An 18008-nucleotide genomic window follows, 5' to 3' on the forward strand; every position below is an offset into this window, starting at 1 on the left:
TCATTATGCGTCATATTGAATAAAAAATGAAGTCTTCTTTGACAATCTTGGTCACACTATGACTAAGCCGAAAGTAGCCAGAAGTAGTATTTACTTTTGTCTGTAAATATTACTGCTATAATCTAAACATGGTCCTACGATGAAAATCTACTAACCAACCATTGGTGCACAACTATTATAAACAAAGCAGATGGCAATAAATGTTCAAAGAAAATAGTTCCTACATGAAACTGCTCACAACAAGTTTTACAATTTATAATAAAATTAACATAACAATATATGGCAAGTCCTGGCAAAAGGAAAAGAACCTTGAAAAAATGGCTGTAGCTAAAGAGAAATTGTGAAAAGAATAGCAGCACATCTTAAATTTTATTTGCAACAATGAGCAGTAGAATGCTGCCACCTTGTGGCGAAGGTTAAGACAAATTCTGCAGAGGATGATTACACAAAGTACCTTTAAAATCATACAAATATTGCTAAGTGAACAAGTGCTGTACCGGTGAAGAAGAACAAAACAAGAAACTATTTGCAGATTTGTTTTAGTCTCATCTATTGTTGTTCCCATGCAGTGTTATATACATGTGCGTCTCATGACTCTCAGGCTTTTGATTTTTATCATTTCAGCCAAATTACGGGGATCAGTCCGGGATTGGGGTGATGTCATCGGGGTTGGGCCTAGGCTACGACCGTGGACAATACACCTCAGGTCATGGCCCACCGCACGGTATGCTGCGGCAAAAATCCATCGGTGAGGCTGTCTGTTTTTTCCGTCTGCCCCTCTGTCCACCTGTCCGTCTGTCCTCTGGGCCAGTAGAGGTCTGTGCTGTGCTGACCTGTTTGTCTGTAGCCAAAAATGTCCTGTCTGTGGCTCTAAACTCTGTGCATTTTATCTGTAGAAAAAAAAGATATTTGTTTGTCTTATACTATTTCTAACAGTGCTGGTAGTGCTGAAGTAGTGCTGGTAACCTACATTTTTCTTTCCCTCTGATGGGTTATTTTATGGGTGTGTTGCTTAGTAAGGCTTTGCTAAGGTTCCCTCAGAAATATTCATGTGCTCTCTTGTGATCCACATCAAAAATGCTGCTGTGCTTCGCTTACTAATTACTAGTGCTTGTGGAATATGTAGCACTAACTGAATTATACACTAACAAACATAAGATTTGAGGACAGACTTGCTGGCAGGTGCTTGGGCAGGCAGATTTAGACAGACACTCTCATATATTACTCTCAGCTTCTCTTGTTCTCTACCTTTGTACATTTAACACCCCCCCCCCCTCTTTCTTTTTTTCTTATTTCTTATATGCTCATAGTTAAACCCCAATTCATCCCTATTTTTTCCTTTTATGTAGGGGTGCCTGAGGAGGAGAAGCAGTTCCTCCATCCTCCAGCCATGAAGTTTGCCCGGAGTTTGTCGGTGCCTGGCCCAGATGACATCCCCCCTCCTCCCACCACAGCCCCACCGGATCCACCGTTCTCCTCTGCTCCGCCACTCGGTTGGAGAACAAAAACATTGCAGCAGCCCTCTGTCTCCGTGTCCCAGTCCACATCCACCTCTGCACACTACCAGCCCTACTCCCAGGCATTACACTTCACTCATGGAGGCAGGGAGAGGACTGGTGGTGCCAGCACAGGCCCCAGTGCTGGAGCGGTGGACCACACAACCCCGTATGCACACGCAGCTGCCCACACTGCTCAAAGCAGGACTGCTTCGCGGAAGGTTGCCTACACTGGGGAGCCTGTTGGAGCTGGCGTAGGGGCTGGTGCAGGGGCCAAGGCAGCTGGTCTTAGGAGAGGATACAGCACTGCCGTCCCCCCGTCTAGCATTGCCACTGTAATGCCTCAGCAACAACAGACTACCCAGAGTCAACCCCAGCGTGCAGACCGCAGTGCAGCTGGCGCTGGAGCAGGTGGTCCTAAAGGAGGGGCGCGGCGAGGTAAGGGTCCTTTGGTAAAGCAGTCTAAAGTGGAGGACCTGCGTATGGGCCAGGGCACGCTGGGGGGCAAAGGCTCCATGGAGAAAAGCTCCATTCCTATTCCCACCATCATCGTTAAGGCCCCCTCAACCAGCAGCAGTGGGCGGAGCAGCCAGGGCAGCAGCGTGGAGGCTGATGTTCCAGCATCAGGGGAGGCAGATGAATCCAAAACACCGCATGGTCCTCCACCCTCCACCCCTGCTCCACAGCCCCCTGCTCCACCATCCATTCCAGCACCCCCACCTCCATCCTTGCCTTCTATTCGAGCCCAGGATAATCTGGACTTTACCAGCCAGTTCGGGGCCGCCATTGTGGGTGCAGCTCGGCGAGACAGGGAGCGGTTTCACGAAGCCCGCAGAAAGAGTGCCTCCTTGTTCATGTCTGCTGAGGAGGATGTGAGCGATGGAATAGGAGGAGTAACACGGACTCAGGTATCACAGCAACCGCTTAACACACAGGCTGAAAGTTCATCAACGAGGCTGCGCCCGTCCAAGTCCATTGATGAGGGCATGTTCTCTGGGGATACTTTCATCCATCATACTCGCAGTATGCCTCCTGCTTTTGGCTTACCTGAGTACTCTTCATCTGCTCTGGACTATCAGCCCAAGTCTGTGCCTACTGATTTATACACAGCCGCAGGCAGGCAGCCAGCACCCGCTACTACCACCACCTTCATCCACCCTCTAACAGGAAAGGCTCTTGACCCCACATCGCCACTAGGCCTTGCCCTAGCTGCCAGAGAGCGTGCTCTGAGAGATGACAGCAGGTTAAGGAGGGGAGCGGAGCATCACTTTACCCGCCAAATGTCGAGCGTGGTGTTTCCTTCATCTAGTGTCACCTCTCAACCAGTGTCATCCGCCTCCCAGTCTTCAAGCTCGTACCTGGTGACCTCCTCTTCTCTGGCGGCCACAACAGCCACTGTCGGACGGCCACCCTCACCCAGAATCCTCAGAGGAGTTGGGACAGTTTGGGGTGAGGACGGTGGCGGTGGGGAGAGGGAGCGGGAAGGAGGAGGGGCCCGTGAGGGGCTAAGAGTTCGCTTTTCAGAGGACAAAACAGTCCACACACACCACTATCAGTCTCAGCCGTATCAGCCAAGTTACAAGGAGAGGGAGCGGGAGAGATCGAGGGAGAGGGAAAGGGAGAGGGAGCTGTCCAGGGAAAGAGAGAGGGACAAGGAGAGAGAGGGCTACATGAGGAGGGTGGAACAGGCAGCTGCTAATGCAGCAGCGGCTGAAAGCGCCGCCCACCAGGCCGCTCAGTCACAGCAGCCGCGGAGGCCCACTTTTCTCAGGATGGAAAGTCAAAGTGATGCCACTATACTATCCCTCACACCTCCCTCTCCTCCTCCTACCAGTGCTCAGCAGACAAGGAGCACTACAGGGAGCACAGGAAGTGGGCTGATGGTTCTCCCTCCCCCTGCCCCCTCAGTCGATGCAGATGATGAATTTGTCTACGCAGACCCACTCCCGCCCCCTTTAGAGTTCGCCAACAGCTTCGACAGGGGAATATCGGGATACTCACAACGCGCAATGCTCTCCAACAACCTGACCTCCCGCCAACAGCAGGTCCCGCCCCCTCCACCACCACCCCCACCTCCTCCACCACCACCCCCTCCGCCCCCCCAAAAAGAACAATTTATAAGTGGGTTTCCTGCTCATACACCCCTTCACTCACCTCAGGCCGGGGACTCCACCGCCTCTAGTCTCACATCTTATGACAGTGAGGTGGCAAACCTGACTCAGTCTGCTCCCTCCCCATCACAAACATCACCCAACCCGCAGCCTCCACCCTCACCCTCTACTCTGCAGCCCACCTCCGGCCCTCCACCTCCACCATCAGTGTCACCCCCACCTCCTCCTGGCTCTTACCACAGACCCTTTTCTATGTCCCACCATCTTTACAACAGCACTCACACTCATGGGCGCTCTTCACCAACACCTCCCCCTCACACTGTTGCTCCTCCTCCAGCCTACCGTGGTCCCCCAGCGCCCTCGTCCACTGCTGCCACCACTGTCCCACAAAGGGGCACTGCCTCTCATGCCACGACCGCTAGCTGTGCTGCTACAACCACCACCGCTGCCACCACAACAAGCACCTCCACTCAGCTCTACCAGGAGCGAACACACACCACGCATTCAACATCTTCTGCCGCAATCACAGGAAGCCGAAGGCCAGGAGAGCACCACCGTCTTCCCCCGACCGCCAAGAAAGGAGAGTCCCAGGAGACTGTGGTGGACTCTGGGATCGAAGAGCTTGACAGTCGAAGCAGCAGTGACCACCACCTGGACAGCATCCTGGCTCTAAGGGGAGACAGACTAGATAGAGGGGAGAGAGGAGGACCTGGAGGACGGATGGGAGGGGGAGGGGATGCAGAGAGGGCAGGAGATTTTCTGGAGTCTTACATGAGCTACCTGGATGGACAGACTTTTGAGATGCAGAACGCTACGGCAGCAGCATCCACCTACCCTAAAACAAGCAGGTTCAGAGAGGGAGGTCGTGCCGGGGAGCTACAAAGACAAACCAGCACTGCTCCCGCGTCCTTCCACTCCCACAGGCGGCGAGATGAACAGGAAGAGGATGAGATCGAGGAGGGAGTGGCAGAGGACGAAAGCGGCCAGGATGGATATGGAGTAAGGGACATGCAGAATCTGGGACGTCCCACTTCACCATATTTTGAGCGGCCACGCACTCCTGAGATGAAGCCTCTTTGGGGAGAGAGTCAGATGTCTGGCGATGGGAGCGGCCAGCGTGGGGCGCTTTTAGAGGGGAAGAAAATTTACCCTCCCGCATCCAGTATGAAGCCCAGCATCATCAATGAACTGAGCAGCAAGCTGCAGCAAAGAACCAAGGACAGCTGGAGCAGCCAGACACAGCTGAGCAGACACAGGTACGGCTTGCCGTAACTTGACTGCATTATGTTTTCTCGTCAAAGCATGAACTTCATTTTTCGTTACTGTCATTCTGTCAATGTCTGAATACATCACTTGTGATGTGCAAGCTTCTGTGGAAAAAACCTCAAACTGTGCACTGTCTGTTTATGTCTTGCGTAAGTGTGTCTATACTGTGTAAACCTCTCTTATTTCTCTGGCTTTTTCCATGTTTTTCTCTCAGAAGCAGAAACAGGTAATAGAGCACTTCCACACTATTTTGTTTTCTATCTCTAATCAAGGATATTGCAGCATACCGTACTGACAGTGATAATTAAAAATGAAAATATATATACATCAATTTAAAAATGTGCACATAATAATATTACAAAACAATCCAATGCCAGGACAGTCATTATTAGAGAGTTGTGTTTTGGTTAATTACAGCTTTCCTGCTTTTCAGTAACTGCTTTAACTACTGCTGACTAAAGTAGGGAGATTACTACGCTTCTCTGTTCCTGCAGCTCCTTTTCTCACATGGGATATATTCACGTTCCAAAACAAACCCACTGAGTCACTCGCATAGGTTCAGTTAAGCTGTTACACTGCCGAGTGAAGCTTTTGAGGACTTTATTTTCTTTTTAATGACCAGTTTGTTGTCCACTCTTGCTGCTGCTTCCCCTCTACTACTCGCAGCTCGGTTAAAATGCACTACTTTGCCCCGCAGCTTGACTCAAAGGTGTGTCACATGTTGTGGCTGACCTGATTGAGTCTCTGCAGTTTGTTGGTCTGTTTCCTTTGATGATGTTTTGTCTACACACTGAACACTACATATATAACATTACAAATATATAGGGAATTATTATTTTGTCACTTAACGTCCACCGGAGATAGGATTAGGTTGCATTTTAGCCACGTGCTAAACAAGTTAGAATCAGAAATGAGAAGTCTCAGGTATTTAGTGGCCTCACAGTTCTTCTATAAGAAGAACTAGAGAAATCTCTATAAGAAATCTTTATAAAGAGGGAGGTTAATCTAAATGATGTGACTGGGGGCCTGGTTAATGCTAGGAGGTTGTGATGATTTGACCAAGATATAATAATATTTTGAATATTATAATGCCTTTTAAAAAGTTTTAAATACACTCTGCTTATTTTGTTTACTCTCATTTTGAATGCCACATACCAAACCATGCTGAAGCCCTTTATCTGTAAAATACTGTAAAACTATGGTTAAGGAATTAATTTTGTGTAAATATTGTGATATTATCATTATCATGGACTCATGGCTGTGATAACTTTGATAATGTGACAGGAAAAAATATAAAAATGTTAACCTTCAAATCAATTTTTTGCACTTTAATTCACACGGTCTAAAATAGCTGGACACTGTTTCCCTTAGCGTGTGTATGTTTGTACTTTTTTTTACATCACTGTTTTTCCCCTGTGATAATTTCTCTCTTTCTTCTCACAGATTTTCAGAAGACTCAGCCTCAGCTCTGAGCCCGCCCTCAGCTCGATCTCTGTCACCGTCTCCGATCTCATTATCGCAGCCATCGTTGTCTCTGTCTCCCACCCCTGCCTCCCAGTACCCCAACTGGGGACGATCACCATCTCCGCAGCCTCCAGCAACTTCTCAGCCGCCACGTTCACATTCCCCACTGTCACCGACATCTTACTCCCCTTATCCTACTTCTCCCAAACACAGACCTGTCTACAGGACCAAAGCTTTGGAATTCCAGTTTATCCCCAGTCGTGAGTCCCGTAAAGCAGAATCACACATTCTCCAGCGAAGGCGAGCACCCAGCCCCCTCATCTCACCCTCAGAGAGACCCAATATGGGCCCACCACGGCCATCATCCCTTCCACTTCTCCCTACCTCACCTCTGTACAGTGCCATCTATGATCTCCGTGGTTCGGTCACTCCGCCATCACCTGGGAATCCTCTTGGAGACCCCTACTTCTCTCCTTCGCCTCCCCTGTTTGCCCCCTCTGGCGCGCCGCCTCCTCCAAACTCAACCTTAGTAGTTTCTCGATCACTTTCTCCAACTCATTTCCTGTCTGGGGCCTCTTCTCCGCCTCTACACCCTCTCCCTCCGCCTCCCTGCTTGAGTTACCCCCATCTACCTCCCCCTTCTCCCACAAAGCCCTTCGCCTCCAAGCCGCTGCCCTACTGGACCAAGTATGACGTCGCAGACTGGCTGGGATACCTGAACTTGGGGGAGCACAGAGAGCGTTTCCTGGATAATGAGATTGATGGCACCCACCTGCCCTCCCTGACCAAGGACGACTATCTGGATTTGGGTGTGACACGAGTGGGTCACCGCATGAATATAGAACGAGCCCTGAGGAGTGTAATGGACAGGTATGGCTGCTAAGTGCAACCTGTAAAGCCTCTTTAATGCCACCTTTAAAATGTGATTTCTATCTGGTTAATACCATTCAGTACTATGTGTGCTTATAGCACTTACACCCGATGTTAATAATAATAATAATGGATTGCATTTATATAGCACTTTTCGAGAACCTCAAAGCGCTTTACATTTCCATTATTCATTCACTCTCACATTCACACACTGGTGGAGGCAGCTACAGTTGTAGCCACAGCTGCCCTGGGGCAGACTGACAGAAGCGAGGCTGCCATATCGCGCCATCGGCCCCTCTGGCCAACACCAGTAGGCGGTGGGTGAAGTGTCTTGCCCAAGGACACAACGACTGAGACTGTCCAAGCTGGGGCTACAAGATGAACTGCCAACTCTTGAGCCATGATCGCCCCAATAATAAGCATTCTCCTTATCTTACCTTAAAAAATCCACATGCTACTGAAGTTCTATGTCGTAAAATTTCGTACTCATATGCACTAAATTATTCTCATTTGTGCATACATAAGCTATTACTTTGATAACTTGACATACATACAACTTCAAATGTGGACAGCTACCAAATATAGTGTATCTGAAAGTGTTAGTGACTCACTGTAAATTATATTCGTCAATATAAAACTTTGCTATTTTATTTCTGCCCATTGTAATGTGCTGAGGGTAGCTTAACCTCTTAAGCCCCAATGCCCACTGATACAGGGGCAAAAGGCAGGAGATCAGGTAGGCTTGGGGCTTCAGAGGTTAAGTTTTTAGAGCAGCATATTAATTTCTGTATGCACAAGACAATTAATTCACCACAATTCAGTGATCTTATTTGCAGATAAAAAGCTCACCTTTTGGGATTTCCAGGGCTCCATAAGATAAAAATAACATGGCAGTTTCAGTATTTTTAAAATGATTTTTGCCAAGACATAAATTGACCTGACATTGCATCAATGTTACTTTTTTTCATTATCAGTGGAATTAGGTAAAGATAAAAGATTTTTGTGTTATTACTCCTTGTTATTCGGGTTATTTTTCTTATTTTGTTATATATCTACATGTCTACACATAGTGGTGATTGGGGACACCATAGGGAAAAGTAACATGGGGCCAGTTACTATAGTTTAAAGGTTGTCAGCCCTTTAAACTAGTCAGCCCTGTCTAGACAGGTTGTCTGTCTAGACATCTGTAGGTGAGCGATTTCCACTTCCTGTTTGTGGTGTGACTTCTATTGACCAATCATATGTGAACTGACTTTGGTGCATACATGTAAAAAAGTTTTCAGAACAAATGACTTCTGTAATGCAATCTTTTAACCATCACTTTAACATCATTTTGCTTATCATAGTCCTTAAAAAAATAATCCTTTGGATTTTTAATCAATTAGTGGCACAGGAAGTCTTTGGAGAAATATCTGCTGGCTACACTGCAAGCCCTGCAAAGTCAGCAGAGGACACTCGGTGGGTTCCTAGAATGGCCCCTCTTACCTTAGGATCCTCACAGCTTTAGATTTATTGTCACTGAAGAACAGCACCCTCTTGCTTGAATTGGATTCAGTGATTAATTTCAAGTAGGGCCACAAGTTAATTGCAAGATTAAAGACCAATGCTTTCGAGAAACTCTTAGAGATTGCTTCCTGAATATTTTGAGGTAGGTTGTTCCAATGTTTTGGGCAGGATAAGCTGGCAACAGAAAACACTACATCCCAAATTTATCTCTCCGAGGAAATTATATGTCTAACGTTTTGGCAGTGACAGATTTAAGAGTGCGAGATGGGACGTAAAGTAACAGACTGTTGTACCATGGTCCAAGACCATTTAGGGCTTAAAATACAATAAGAGGATTCCAAAATCACTTCTATGGGATACTGGAAGCCAGTTTAGCCCTTCCAAAACTGGAGTGAGTTTTAGTTAATAACATTACAGCTGAATTCTGAATAGACTGCAGCCTCTGCATCTCTAGCAAAAAGAGCATTGCAGTAATCAGGCCCACTAGACATGAATGCATGAACAAATTTTCCAGAATGTCTAAAAATAAAAACTTAACAATTACTTTTAGATTTGCATAGGACAAAACTACAGTCTGTGCAGTGAAATTTAAAAAACACAACCTGAAGATTGTGCTTGGAACTGAATTTAACTTGCCGACGATATCTTTTCCTTATGTGAATACACTTTTCCCAACTTTACCAATCAGGCTAGGAGGTGACCAAAAGGTGGATACCAACTCCATAAATCAAACCAGGGTTTCCCAATGTGGCTATGAGAATGCATGTTGTCAGCATTATGACCAGCCATGAGGATGGACGGTTCTACTGGCAGCTGACCAGAATATTTTACAGAGCAAACTGTAATGTTAGAAATATCTGAAGAGTTTAAACAGCATAACTGAGTATGTGTGATAATAAAAGTTCTGTATGAGAGAGTGTGCACTTTAATTAATTTGAAATCTGAACAGAAGGCTGACCTTTCACGATAATGTTAGTATTATAACTCTATCATTAGATACAGGAAGATCTGACAAAGATATAATAATTATTTGTTCTAAGAGTGGCAACTAATTTTTCCAGTGGTCATGCAGAAACTGAAACTGCTGTGCAGGGCAGCACCAATAAGCTTATACAGATATAAAAATAAAGATTTTTCTGATTTTAAATCGGTGTGTATATGAGGCAGATAAAGTGTTGTGAATGGTTGGCAAGAATACAGAAGCACTATATAAATAAATCTGATATAAGGTCAACGAGTACAAATAGTTGCCCTGTTATAAGATCATAAGTTAGGGTTTATGGAACAGTAACACACAACTCAAGGTCAAATATGAAGTTATCTTGCCAAGCCCCAAATTCGGCCTTTTAGTACAGACTTCTGCTTCTTCTGCCATCTTGCTGGTCTTATCACCTCACCTGACTTCCAGAAAACTTTAAAGTCAAACTTTTCCTAACTTGTGTCACAAAGCTGTGACTTCCGAGCACCATGATCGGTCAGCTGCAGTGACGATCCTGGAGCAACATTAACTACAGTGTTACAGGAAGAACAGGGTGAACTTAGATACACCCAACTGCTCAGGCATCAAGTGCGATGGCCAATGTTTTCCCGGTTTTCTTAGTCACACTGCTTGTCCATTTGCATGAGTCACAGCAGATTTACCAATTTATTCTCTCCATTTTACAAACGTGGGTCAGAGGGTAGAACTACACACAACCACACCACGGACGAACAAACACAGAAAGCTGGAAACATCACGCGTGTCCTGCGTTTTTTCTTTTGTCCGCAGGCTGTCCAGCAGCCCCTTTCCCATTTCTGTTCTCTCACCTCGGGATGGACAGACGGACAGGAGGAGGGACGACGGGAGTCGGAGCTGAGGCTGCAAATACAGAGATGGAGAGAGAGGCACAGAAGGAGGGGTTGAAGCCAATGAGGGAGGAAGACACAACTGCTGCTGCTATCCATGGTGGATTCACACAACAAATGAAGGGGGGCCAGATTTCACACAGAGAGCATCAGAAAGAGGAAGTCGAGGCCCAAGGGGAGGTGGAAACACAGGGATGGAGGAAGGGCTGGCGATCCATAAAGACACCGGCTGGCGCTGCTCACATGTGGCAGGCTGATTTACACAAATACACTCCCCACGCGCACGCACGGTCACACCAATCAACACAATTAACGCAAACGCCCTCTCATCCAAAATGTCTGTGGCTGCAGCAGAGATTACAAATACTTGAGAGGAACAAAAATAAGCCAGTTAGACTGGAAAAGAGGCAGGCTGAAGAAATGAACAGGTGTCACGTGGTCATCTTGTTGAGTAGTGCTCTTACCCCCTCAGCTGGCTGGTTTAAAGTTTACGATTAAAGAGCGGATGCTGACTTCATAATAAATATCCCAGAGGAGTGAGTACTTGAGGGTGAATGAGGATGAATGTGTGCCAGAGTGAGGCTTTATCTGTGTGAATGGTGAACGTAGGGCAGGTTATCGCGACGGCCTCCGCGTCTCTTTAAAACGAGGCGAGGTCGCCGGTGGATAAGCTGCGTGTGGATAAGCTGCGTGTTTGGTTGCGTCTTGTTTTTACCTCACCACTGGTAGGGCTCTGTCCTCACTGCAGATCCTGTGATCGGGATCACGCGTGTATGTGTGTGTTTCTCTATAGCTCTTTATTATCTTAAGTCTTATAATGACGTATATACAGACTGGTCACTGTATCACAAATTTGTAGCAAAAATAAGTGCCCAGACCAACAACATAAAAGTAAATGAACACACAGATATGCACACACAGGCACCCGAGTTACTCTATCCATGCCTGCATGCATACACCAACATGTAAACACAAACACAAGCACTTCCCAGTGTTTGTGTTAGAATTTATGGGACACCTTATATATAGACACACACGCTACGTTTGGATCCGAGATGTACAAAACGGAGACAGACTGTGCTTTCATTGGGATTTGCGACGACGCAAAGAGACCGATTTTATTTACGGAGAAAGACTTTCTCAGCATCAAGGCAAGTGTTGTACTCTCATTCAGGCCTTCTGTGCGAGGCAGACTGGAAAGGAGAGGGGAGGGAAGGAGTAAAAACTGCCATTTTCTTGTTCTTTCCCACTTAATCCCCCCGGCTCCTTCCAGGAGTGGCCTCTCTCCGTCTGTCGACGAAACCCAGGAGGAAAAACCCGGCCGAGGGGATCCCAGAGAAAAACGCTTATATCGAGTTTTAATACTATGATTGTTCTTACACTTTTTAAACTTTAAATGGGAATACTGGAATACTGATATTGATATGAAGAGATTTATTGTTACTATCTATCATTACTATCATCGTCCTTACTGTTATTGGATCTTCAGAGAGTCCTGGTTTCTGCCTTTGGTGGCTAAGGTGGCGCTTTCGTGCAGTCAGCTTATTTCTCTGACTGTGAAGTGAAGATAATTGTTGTGGTTATATAGATATATAAATATATATATGTACATGTAGGTATTTTTGAACTGAAAGATGCATAATGTACCCTTAACAAAGCTTCTATGTGGCAAGAAGCACTGCAATTAAATGTGAAGCACATTTAAGAATATTATGTTTTCCCCCCTTTCTCCTTATTGTTTCTCTTGTTGTGAGACTGTGAAGCTTTAATCAAAATCACCTTTTAACCTTTAAGGCCTCAAAATATATTTTTCTCACGCTTTTAAAAGTTATTCACCACTTAATATGCTGTAAAAATGTAGCAGCTGTTGCTCTGAGTGAAAATGATTTAGAATAATACAAAATAATATTTTTTAAATTCTCTATAACATTCTAATATATATATATATATATATATCTCACTCCCTGGCGATTGATTTGAGACCCAAGTTTAACTCTTCTCCTGTGACCCGGTGTGATCCCCCCAACATCAGCTTTTGTGGCACATTTACATCTCATCCCATCCCCAAGTCCTGCTTGTCTTACTATTGCTGAGATTAAATATAAGGGCTCTGTCATGACCTCTCTACCTTGAACAACGCTTCACCTCTCCTGCTGCTTTTGAGTCCATGAACACATATCAAATGTGCATTTTTTCTGCTATCGTCAGTCTATTTTTGCCAAAAGATTTAAGAATTTTCATAGTCACCTTGCTTAAAAGTGCACATGCATGAATGCATCCATACAGACTATATATGCGATTTAGCAAAGGTAACTAAGGGGGGACAGTTTTTGTATTTGCTCTTTGCAGATGGCTAAGGAAAAACTATATTTGAATTCAAGGGAAATAGCAATAAGGACGATGAAAATAATGGTCTAACTATGGTTTAAGATGTAAAAAAGAAAAAAATATCTCAAAAGTTCTAAAGAATCTCTGTCTTCCAAATAATGTTTAACATGAAAAGGTAAATTGTATTTATTTAACTCTTCTGCTTTCTATACAGTTCGACCTGTTCTCTGCAACCACCCCCTCCTCCCACTGTTGATAATCTGATGGGATTAGGAGCTCTGCTCCGTATTCACCCATCGTTTGCATCTTCCCGTATGTACAGAGCACCCTCTGCAGTCGCTAACATGTGCTAGTATGCTCATAGCTCATTGTTTTATTACCAGCATAATATGCAACGGCCCCGTTTCCACTAGCAGCTTTTTCACATTTCCCTTTCGGAGGTTTTGAAGGGGTGAACAAGTCGAGTGTGACTCTACATGTCTCAAAGTCTGCTAGTGTACATAGGGCCAATTAAGAACTCTGGATAAGATTTAAAAAACATCTTGCTCATACAACGATCTTGTTAAGTGACTGGTGAGATGCTGTTTTTTGTTTTTTAAGCCTTTCTTTGCATTTTGTAGTCACATTGGAGAAGTGAATATCGGAGGGAATCGGTCTGACTCTATAGAAAGCACTTCTTTTCCTTTAAGAGATCTTTTAAAAAAAATGAGAATATGAACTGCTGAAAAGTAACTTACAGAATATATATGTATATGTGATATGCATATACACACATTCATATAAAACATATATGAATTTCAAATGTTTTAAGAGATAAATTGTTAGAATTATAATAAAGATACAGAAACAAAGTTCTAATTAATGGTTTGTAATTTCTTGAATGATTTCTTTCATCATCTTTCCATCTACCCAACTCACTTTTTAGGTCACAAATTTATCATCATCTGAAGAAATTGTTGAAGACTTCATGCTAATCTGGCAACAGCCTGATACTGTGCCATTAAAGAAAAAACATGGCATAACAATATTTTAGCACATTAAGCAACTTTAGGGATGAAAGGGTTACTTTATAATCCCACAGTGCAGAATATATGCTGGGTGTAGACAAAAAGTCTACACACAGGTGAATAACAGAGCAAAAATGTAATATTAAAGGGCCTTAGAATCATTTCTTTTAAGTGACTCGATCCCCAGATAGATATCAGTCCAAATTAATATGTGATATTTTCTCGAGATCATCAAATTGGTGCCTCCGATTTTTTAATTTGTTAAATCAATACTGAGTGTAACAACAAGTCACTATCTTATAACAGAAATAAAATAAGTTATCCACTTCTAATCTGCAAATACAGCCATAACAAAGTAATTCTTGCAGCAGCAGCAGCAAAAAAACAAAAAACAAAACACAAACTAATCACATTATACCCTTAATGAGGTAAAAGAAAATCGTAAGGTACAAGTGAAAGTTTTCTTGGCCTGTTTGTCCTCTTATGTTAGCTACTGAATGTCCAAAGGAGCAGTGGTGCTGTTCTGTTCTTTAAGGCCGGCCTAAGGTATTTTCCTGACTGTTTTATAATCATCTTTTTTTTCCTGGGAAGCAGCGCTGACCTTACTAGATCAATCAAAATACATAACAGTAATACTATACCACACACACAGTGAATCAGTGGTTTACATGCTGGCCTAACAAACAAAAGATCGCTGAAGATAAAGATAAATTCCTCAGCTGCGTCAGAAAAGTTACCTGATGTAAATAGAATAAAGTATGCCAAATCAGACATGTAGTGCTGTGGTGAGTGACAGAAGAAAAAAGCCTTAATAGAGTACCAGAGGTGAACAGTGTTACCCCTAGGCCTCCTAGCAGAGCCACCCATCTATGTCATGTGCTTCAATAGAATCCCCATGGTGCTTCAGTGTAGCCACGTCTCTCAATGCATGCACATGTCAGGGTATTTTAACTGCTCGATTTTTAAACCAGGATCCACTCAAAGACACCACTCCATTTTAAATCCTGGATACATGCCTGCTGTTACGAGCACGTGAGCATGAGAGCATGACACCACAAACTGAGTAATCACAGGTGTGTTACCTGTGATGACTCACTCAAACCCCCTTGTTCAAGACTTTTGCTATCCAACACAAAGTCACCACATCTTCAGCTGATATTTGTAGAAGAGAGACCAAACACAAACATAAGATGTATGATTTTATTTGATGAATCAGAGCAAATATGAGATATTACAATTAAAACATCACAACAAATAAGAAAATAATCACAGAATTGTTATGAGGAAGTTCTCTTCTGGAGTATCAGTACCTGAAAAAGTAACAAAACAGCAGTCAGGCAAACAGTTCAGTCAGTGAAGACCTACAATTTTAATTTTTTTGCTTGCTCATCTCCTCAGACTCCGCCTTGTCAAGGGCAGAGCTGCACTTCTGTCACCACTGATTTCTGAGCCCAGTGCAAAGCATCACTAGAAATGAGACTTTAGATATGAAAAAGCAGTGTTACATGACACGAACCTGATTAATGTCCATCCTCGGAGGATTTCCACCTTTTCAGAACTGAAAGGACAAAAATAAAGAGTTAGGGGTTTTTTTTTGGTCACAGCCATTACTTTTACAGCAGAGTTTCTGATTTTCTCCTCAGAAACTCTGGCTTGTCAGGGCCAAAGATGCACGACTGTCTCCATCCAGACTCAGAGCCCAGTGCAAGTCATCAGGGGAGAAGGACAGCTACAAATCATAGACAGCATATAAAACACAGAGCAGCCACCAAGAACGTAAGGAGGATCCACCTGAAAAACTGAGGAACGCTGCACTCCTATTGGTTAATAACTGATCAGTCACAATAAAACAGATCCTGTTTTATCTTTTTTTTTTCCCTGAATACAAATGATTGTTGTGAACCCTAACAGGGTTTGGCTTTCCTTCGAAGGATTGTAATAAAATATTTTTCTAAGTGCGCTTTTATTTACTCTGGCACAGATTAACATTAGAATTTCCATAGACATGTCCAACAAGGAGCTGGCCCTGGAGCAGACCCAGGACCCACTAGAGATCTCTTAGCTGGCATGTGAACAGCCCCAAAAGACCTGGAGGAGCTGGGTAGAGATGGGCCTTTCTGTTTAGACTGCTGCCCACATGCTCCAGACAAGTATTTGAAAATGAATAAACAGATGGATGCTCACCCCACCATCATAGTCCTCAGGAAGTCTTTAATGTTCTCAAGTGGACACAGACTGAAACTGCATCTGTCTCTTAATTTTGCAAGGACTCATAAGATTACACATCCTAACTAAAGAATGAGTGCTGAAAACTCCAAATACTCCTTACCTTTAGGGCTCCGCTGCAGCTGAGCGGTTTCACTCAAAGTCCTGAAAACATTAACAAATAAGAAAAAACAAAGTCAGTGAAGTGTAAAGAAGCTCAGCACGTGTAACACTAGGTTTACTTTCTCCTCAGAAACTCTGGCTTGTCAGGGCCAAAGATGCACAGCTGTCTTCATCCAGACTCAGAGCCCAGTGCAAGTCATCAGGGGAGGGGGGGGGGGAAGCACATCCTCATACCGCTTGAAATAAAAGCGATCATGCAGTATTATTAAGTTACTAATCACTACAACCCAAAATTAATTCAAGTCTTACTGCCTGATCATACTCCAATTACTCCTCACATGGCAACACACTGTGAGCTACCATGCTAAAGGCTGACCACGTGGAGACAGGCCCACGATGGTCGGGTTACTTCCACTGCTAGTAAACATGTGAACCAACAACAGCATCGCAACCAGCTCAAGTTACTTCAGATATGTTCAAAGGTGCCTTTGCTCACAATACTTAGAAGAGACCTTAAAAATGTAATGTCCGAGCAAAAGGTCGCAACTGTTTCCACCTACAGATGTGCCGTCAGTCGGACCGCTTCACCTGAAACTGCCACAGATAACAACACAAAACAAACCTTAACCTGAGCAACATTCATAATATGATCTTACCATTTCCACCAGAAAACAAAGCGTGCCTCTACTCTCTGCTTCTACTCTCTGCTTCTGCTACCGCGGTAATCTTCGTCTTCTTTTCTTCTTTGGCTTCAGTGGCGGACTGTGAAGCTATTTAAAGGCGTATGTCGCCACCTACTGTACCAGAGTATAATAGCACTTCAGAAACAGTTTCGATTGTAGATGTTGAACCTACAATGTGGTACAAAGGCCCTTGAAACAATAGATAAAACTGAAAGCATACTTTATTAAAATGTTTATTTTTTTCTTTATTCTAATCTAGAATATATGTATGCGAATGAAAGGGAAACAGTTGTAATGAGTGAATCTGTGAGGAGTTAGTGAAAAACGTGATTTTGTGTTTGTAATTTTGTCTTGTATGGATTTCTGCCCCCTGGTGGTCACAATGATTAATATTACTACTTTATTACCATTAAAGTTAAGGCTAGACCAGAGGGTTGCAAGTACAGTTACCCTTAGTAACCAGTAGAGGGCAGTTTTATTCATAGGTCCCAAAATGTGGTCAGTGGTTGGCTGTTGTTTTCTGCAGTCGTTGGGACTATAAAACAATGCAGGTGGATGAGTCGTCATTTACAATAGACCAAAGTCTGTGACTTATGGTGAAGGAGGTCTTGGGTTGTGAAGTCTACATGCTCTCCTAGTGTCTACCTGGGTTCTCTGGCTTCATCCCACAGTCCAAACACATGCATGGAGTTGGGCTATTTTTGAAATATATTTATATTTGTTTGTAACTATTCCACATAGTGCACCTCACTTTTAAAGTCCCAATTTTCAGATATTTTAATGTATAAGTATTCTGAGCTTTTTTCTGCACAAAGTATTTTAAAATATTCCTCAAATACAAAAAAAAAGAAAAAAAAGTTTTAAATTAAATTGGAAGAAACAGGCGATGAAAAAGCAGCCTGACTATGTTGACTTCTGTGTTACTGAGTCACCAGTTCATTTGCATTTTGGGATGAACATGATGCAAGGATATTTGAAAACATGCCTGAAATTTAAAAAGTATGATTTTGTGGTATTATTGAAACAAGAAAATTTGCTTTGTAAGAAGAAGAGACAAGGATTCCTAAATAAATGTGATTTAGTGTTTGTTGAAAGATTTTATTA

General features: G+C 43.8%; 1 protein-coding gene, 1 long non-coding RNA gene and 3 other non-coding genes across 11 annotated transcripts in view; 1 reads left to right on the top strand and 4 right to left on the bottom strand.

Annotated features, from left to right (window-relative positions):
* Window positions 1–13737, top strand: part of shank1 (SH3 and multiple ankyrin repeat domains 1) — a 105586-nt gene extending 91849 nt beyond the window's left edge. For 3 of the 6 annotated variants that reach the window (XM_005921788.2, XM_042220640.1, XM_042220641.1), the window contains exons 24-28: window positions 625–748; window positions 1350–4863; window positions 5088–5099; window positions 6317–7207; window positions 10482–13737. In XM_005921788.2, the coding sequence (XP_005921850.1) occupies window positions 625–748; window positions 1350–4863; window positions 5088–5099; window positions 6317–7207; window positions 10482–10569 (4629 nt within the window). In that variant the 3' untranslated portion in view covers window positions 10570–13737. The remainder of the gene's footprint in view (window positions 1–624; window positions 749–1349; window positions 4864–5087; window positions 5100–6316; window positions 7208–10481) is intronic. The other 3 variants (XM_005921789.2, XM_005921791.2, XM_005921790.2) reach the window with 3 other exon arrangements.
* A 1342-nt stretch (window positions 13738–15079) lies between these two features.
* On the bottom strand, window positions 15080–16995 carry LOC102303005. Of its 2 annotated transcripts, XR_001336279.2 has the most exons (4): window positions 16878–16994; window positions 16223–16263; window positions 15410–15451; window positions 15080–15203 (listed from the first exon to the last, which is right to left on the bottom strand). It is a non-coding gene; the product is annotated as an uncharacterized LOC102303005 (long non-coding RNA). The 2 variants fall into 2 exon arrangements; XR_006054383.1 differs by having other exon boundaries at window positions 15410–16995.
* LOC121814504 lies at window positions 15281–15369 on the bottom strand. Its single transcript, XR_006054386.1, has one exon. It is a non-coding gene; the product is annotated as a small nucleolar RNA SNORD88 (small nucleolar RNA).
* LOC121814506 lies at window positions 15526–15617 on the bottom strand. Its single transcript, XR_006054388.1, has one exon. It is a non-coding gene; the product is annotated as a small nucleolar RNA SNORD88 (small nucleolar RNA).
* Window positions 16341–16432, bottom strand: LOC121814507. The gene has a single exon (XR_006054389.1). It is a non-coding gene; the product is annotated as a small nucleolar RNA SNORD88 (small nucleolar RNA).
* Window positions 16996–18008: the final 1013 nt, after the last annotated feature.

Source organism: Haplochromis burtoni, unplaced genomic scaffold (genome assembly GCF_018398535.1).
Source record: "Haplochromis burtoni strain Fernald_Lab_line unplaced genomic scaffold, NCSU_Asbu1 Contig_52, whole genome shotgun sequence".
Taxonomy (NCBI): domain Eukaryota; kingdom Metazoa; phylum Chordata; class Actinopteri; order Cichliformes; family Cichlidae; genus Haplochromis; species Haplochromis burtoni.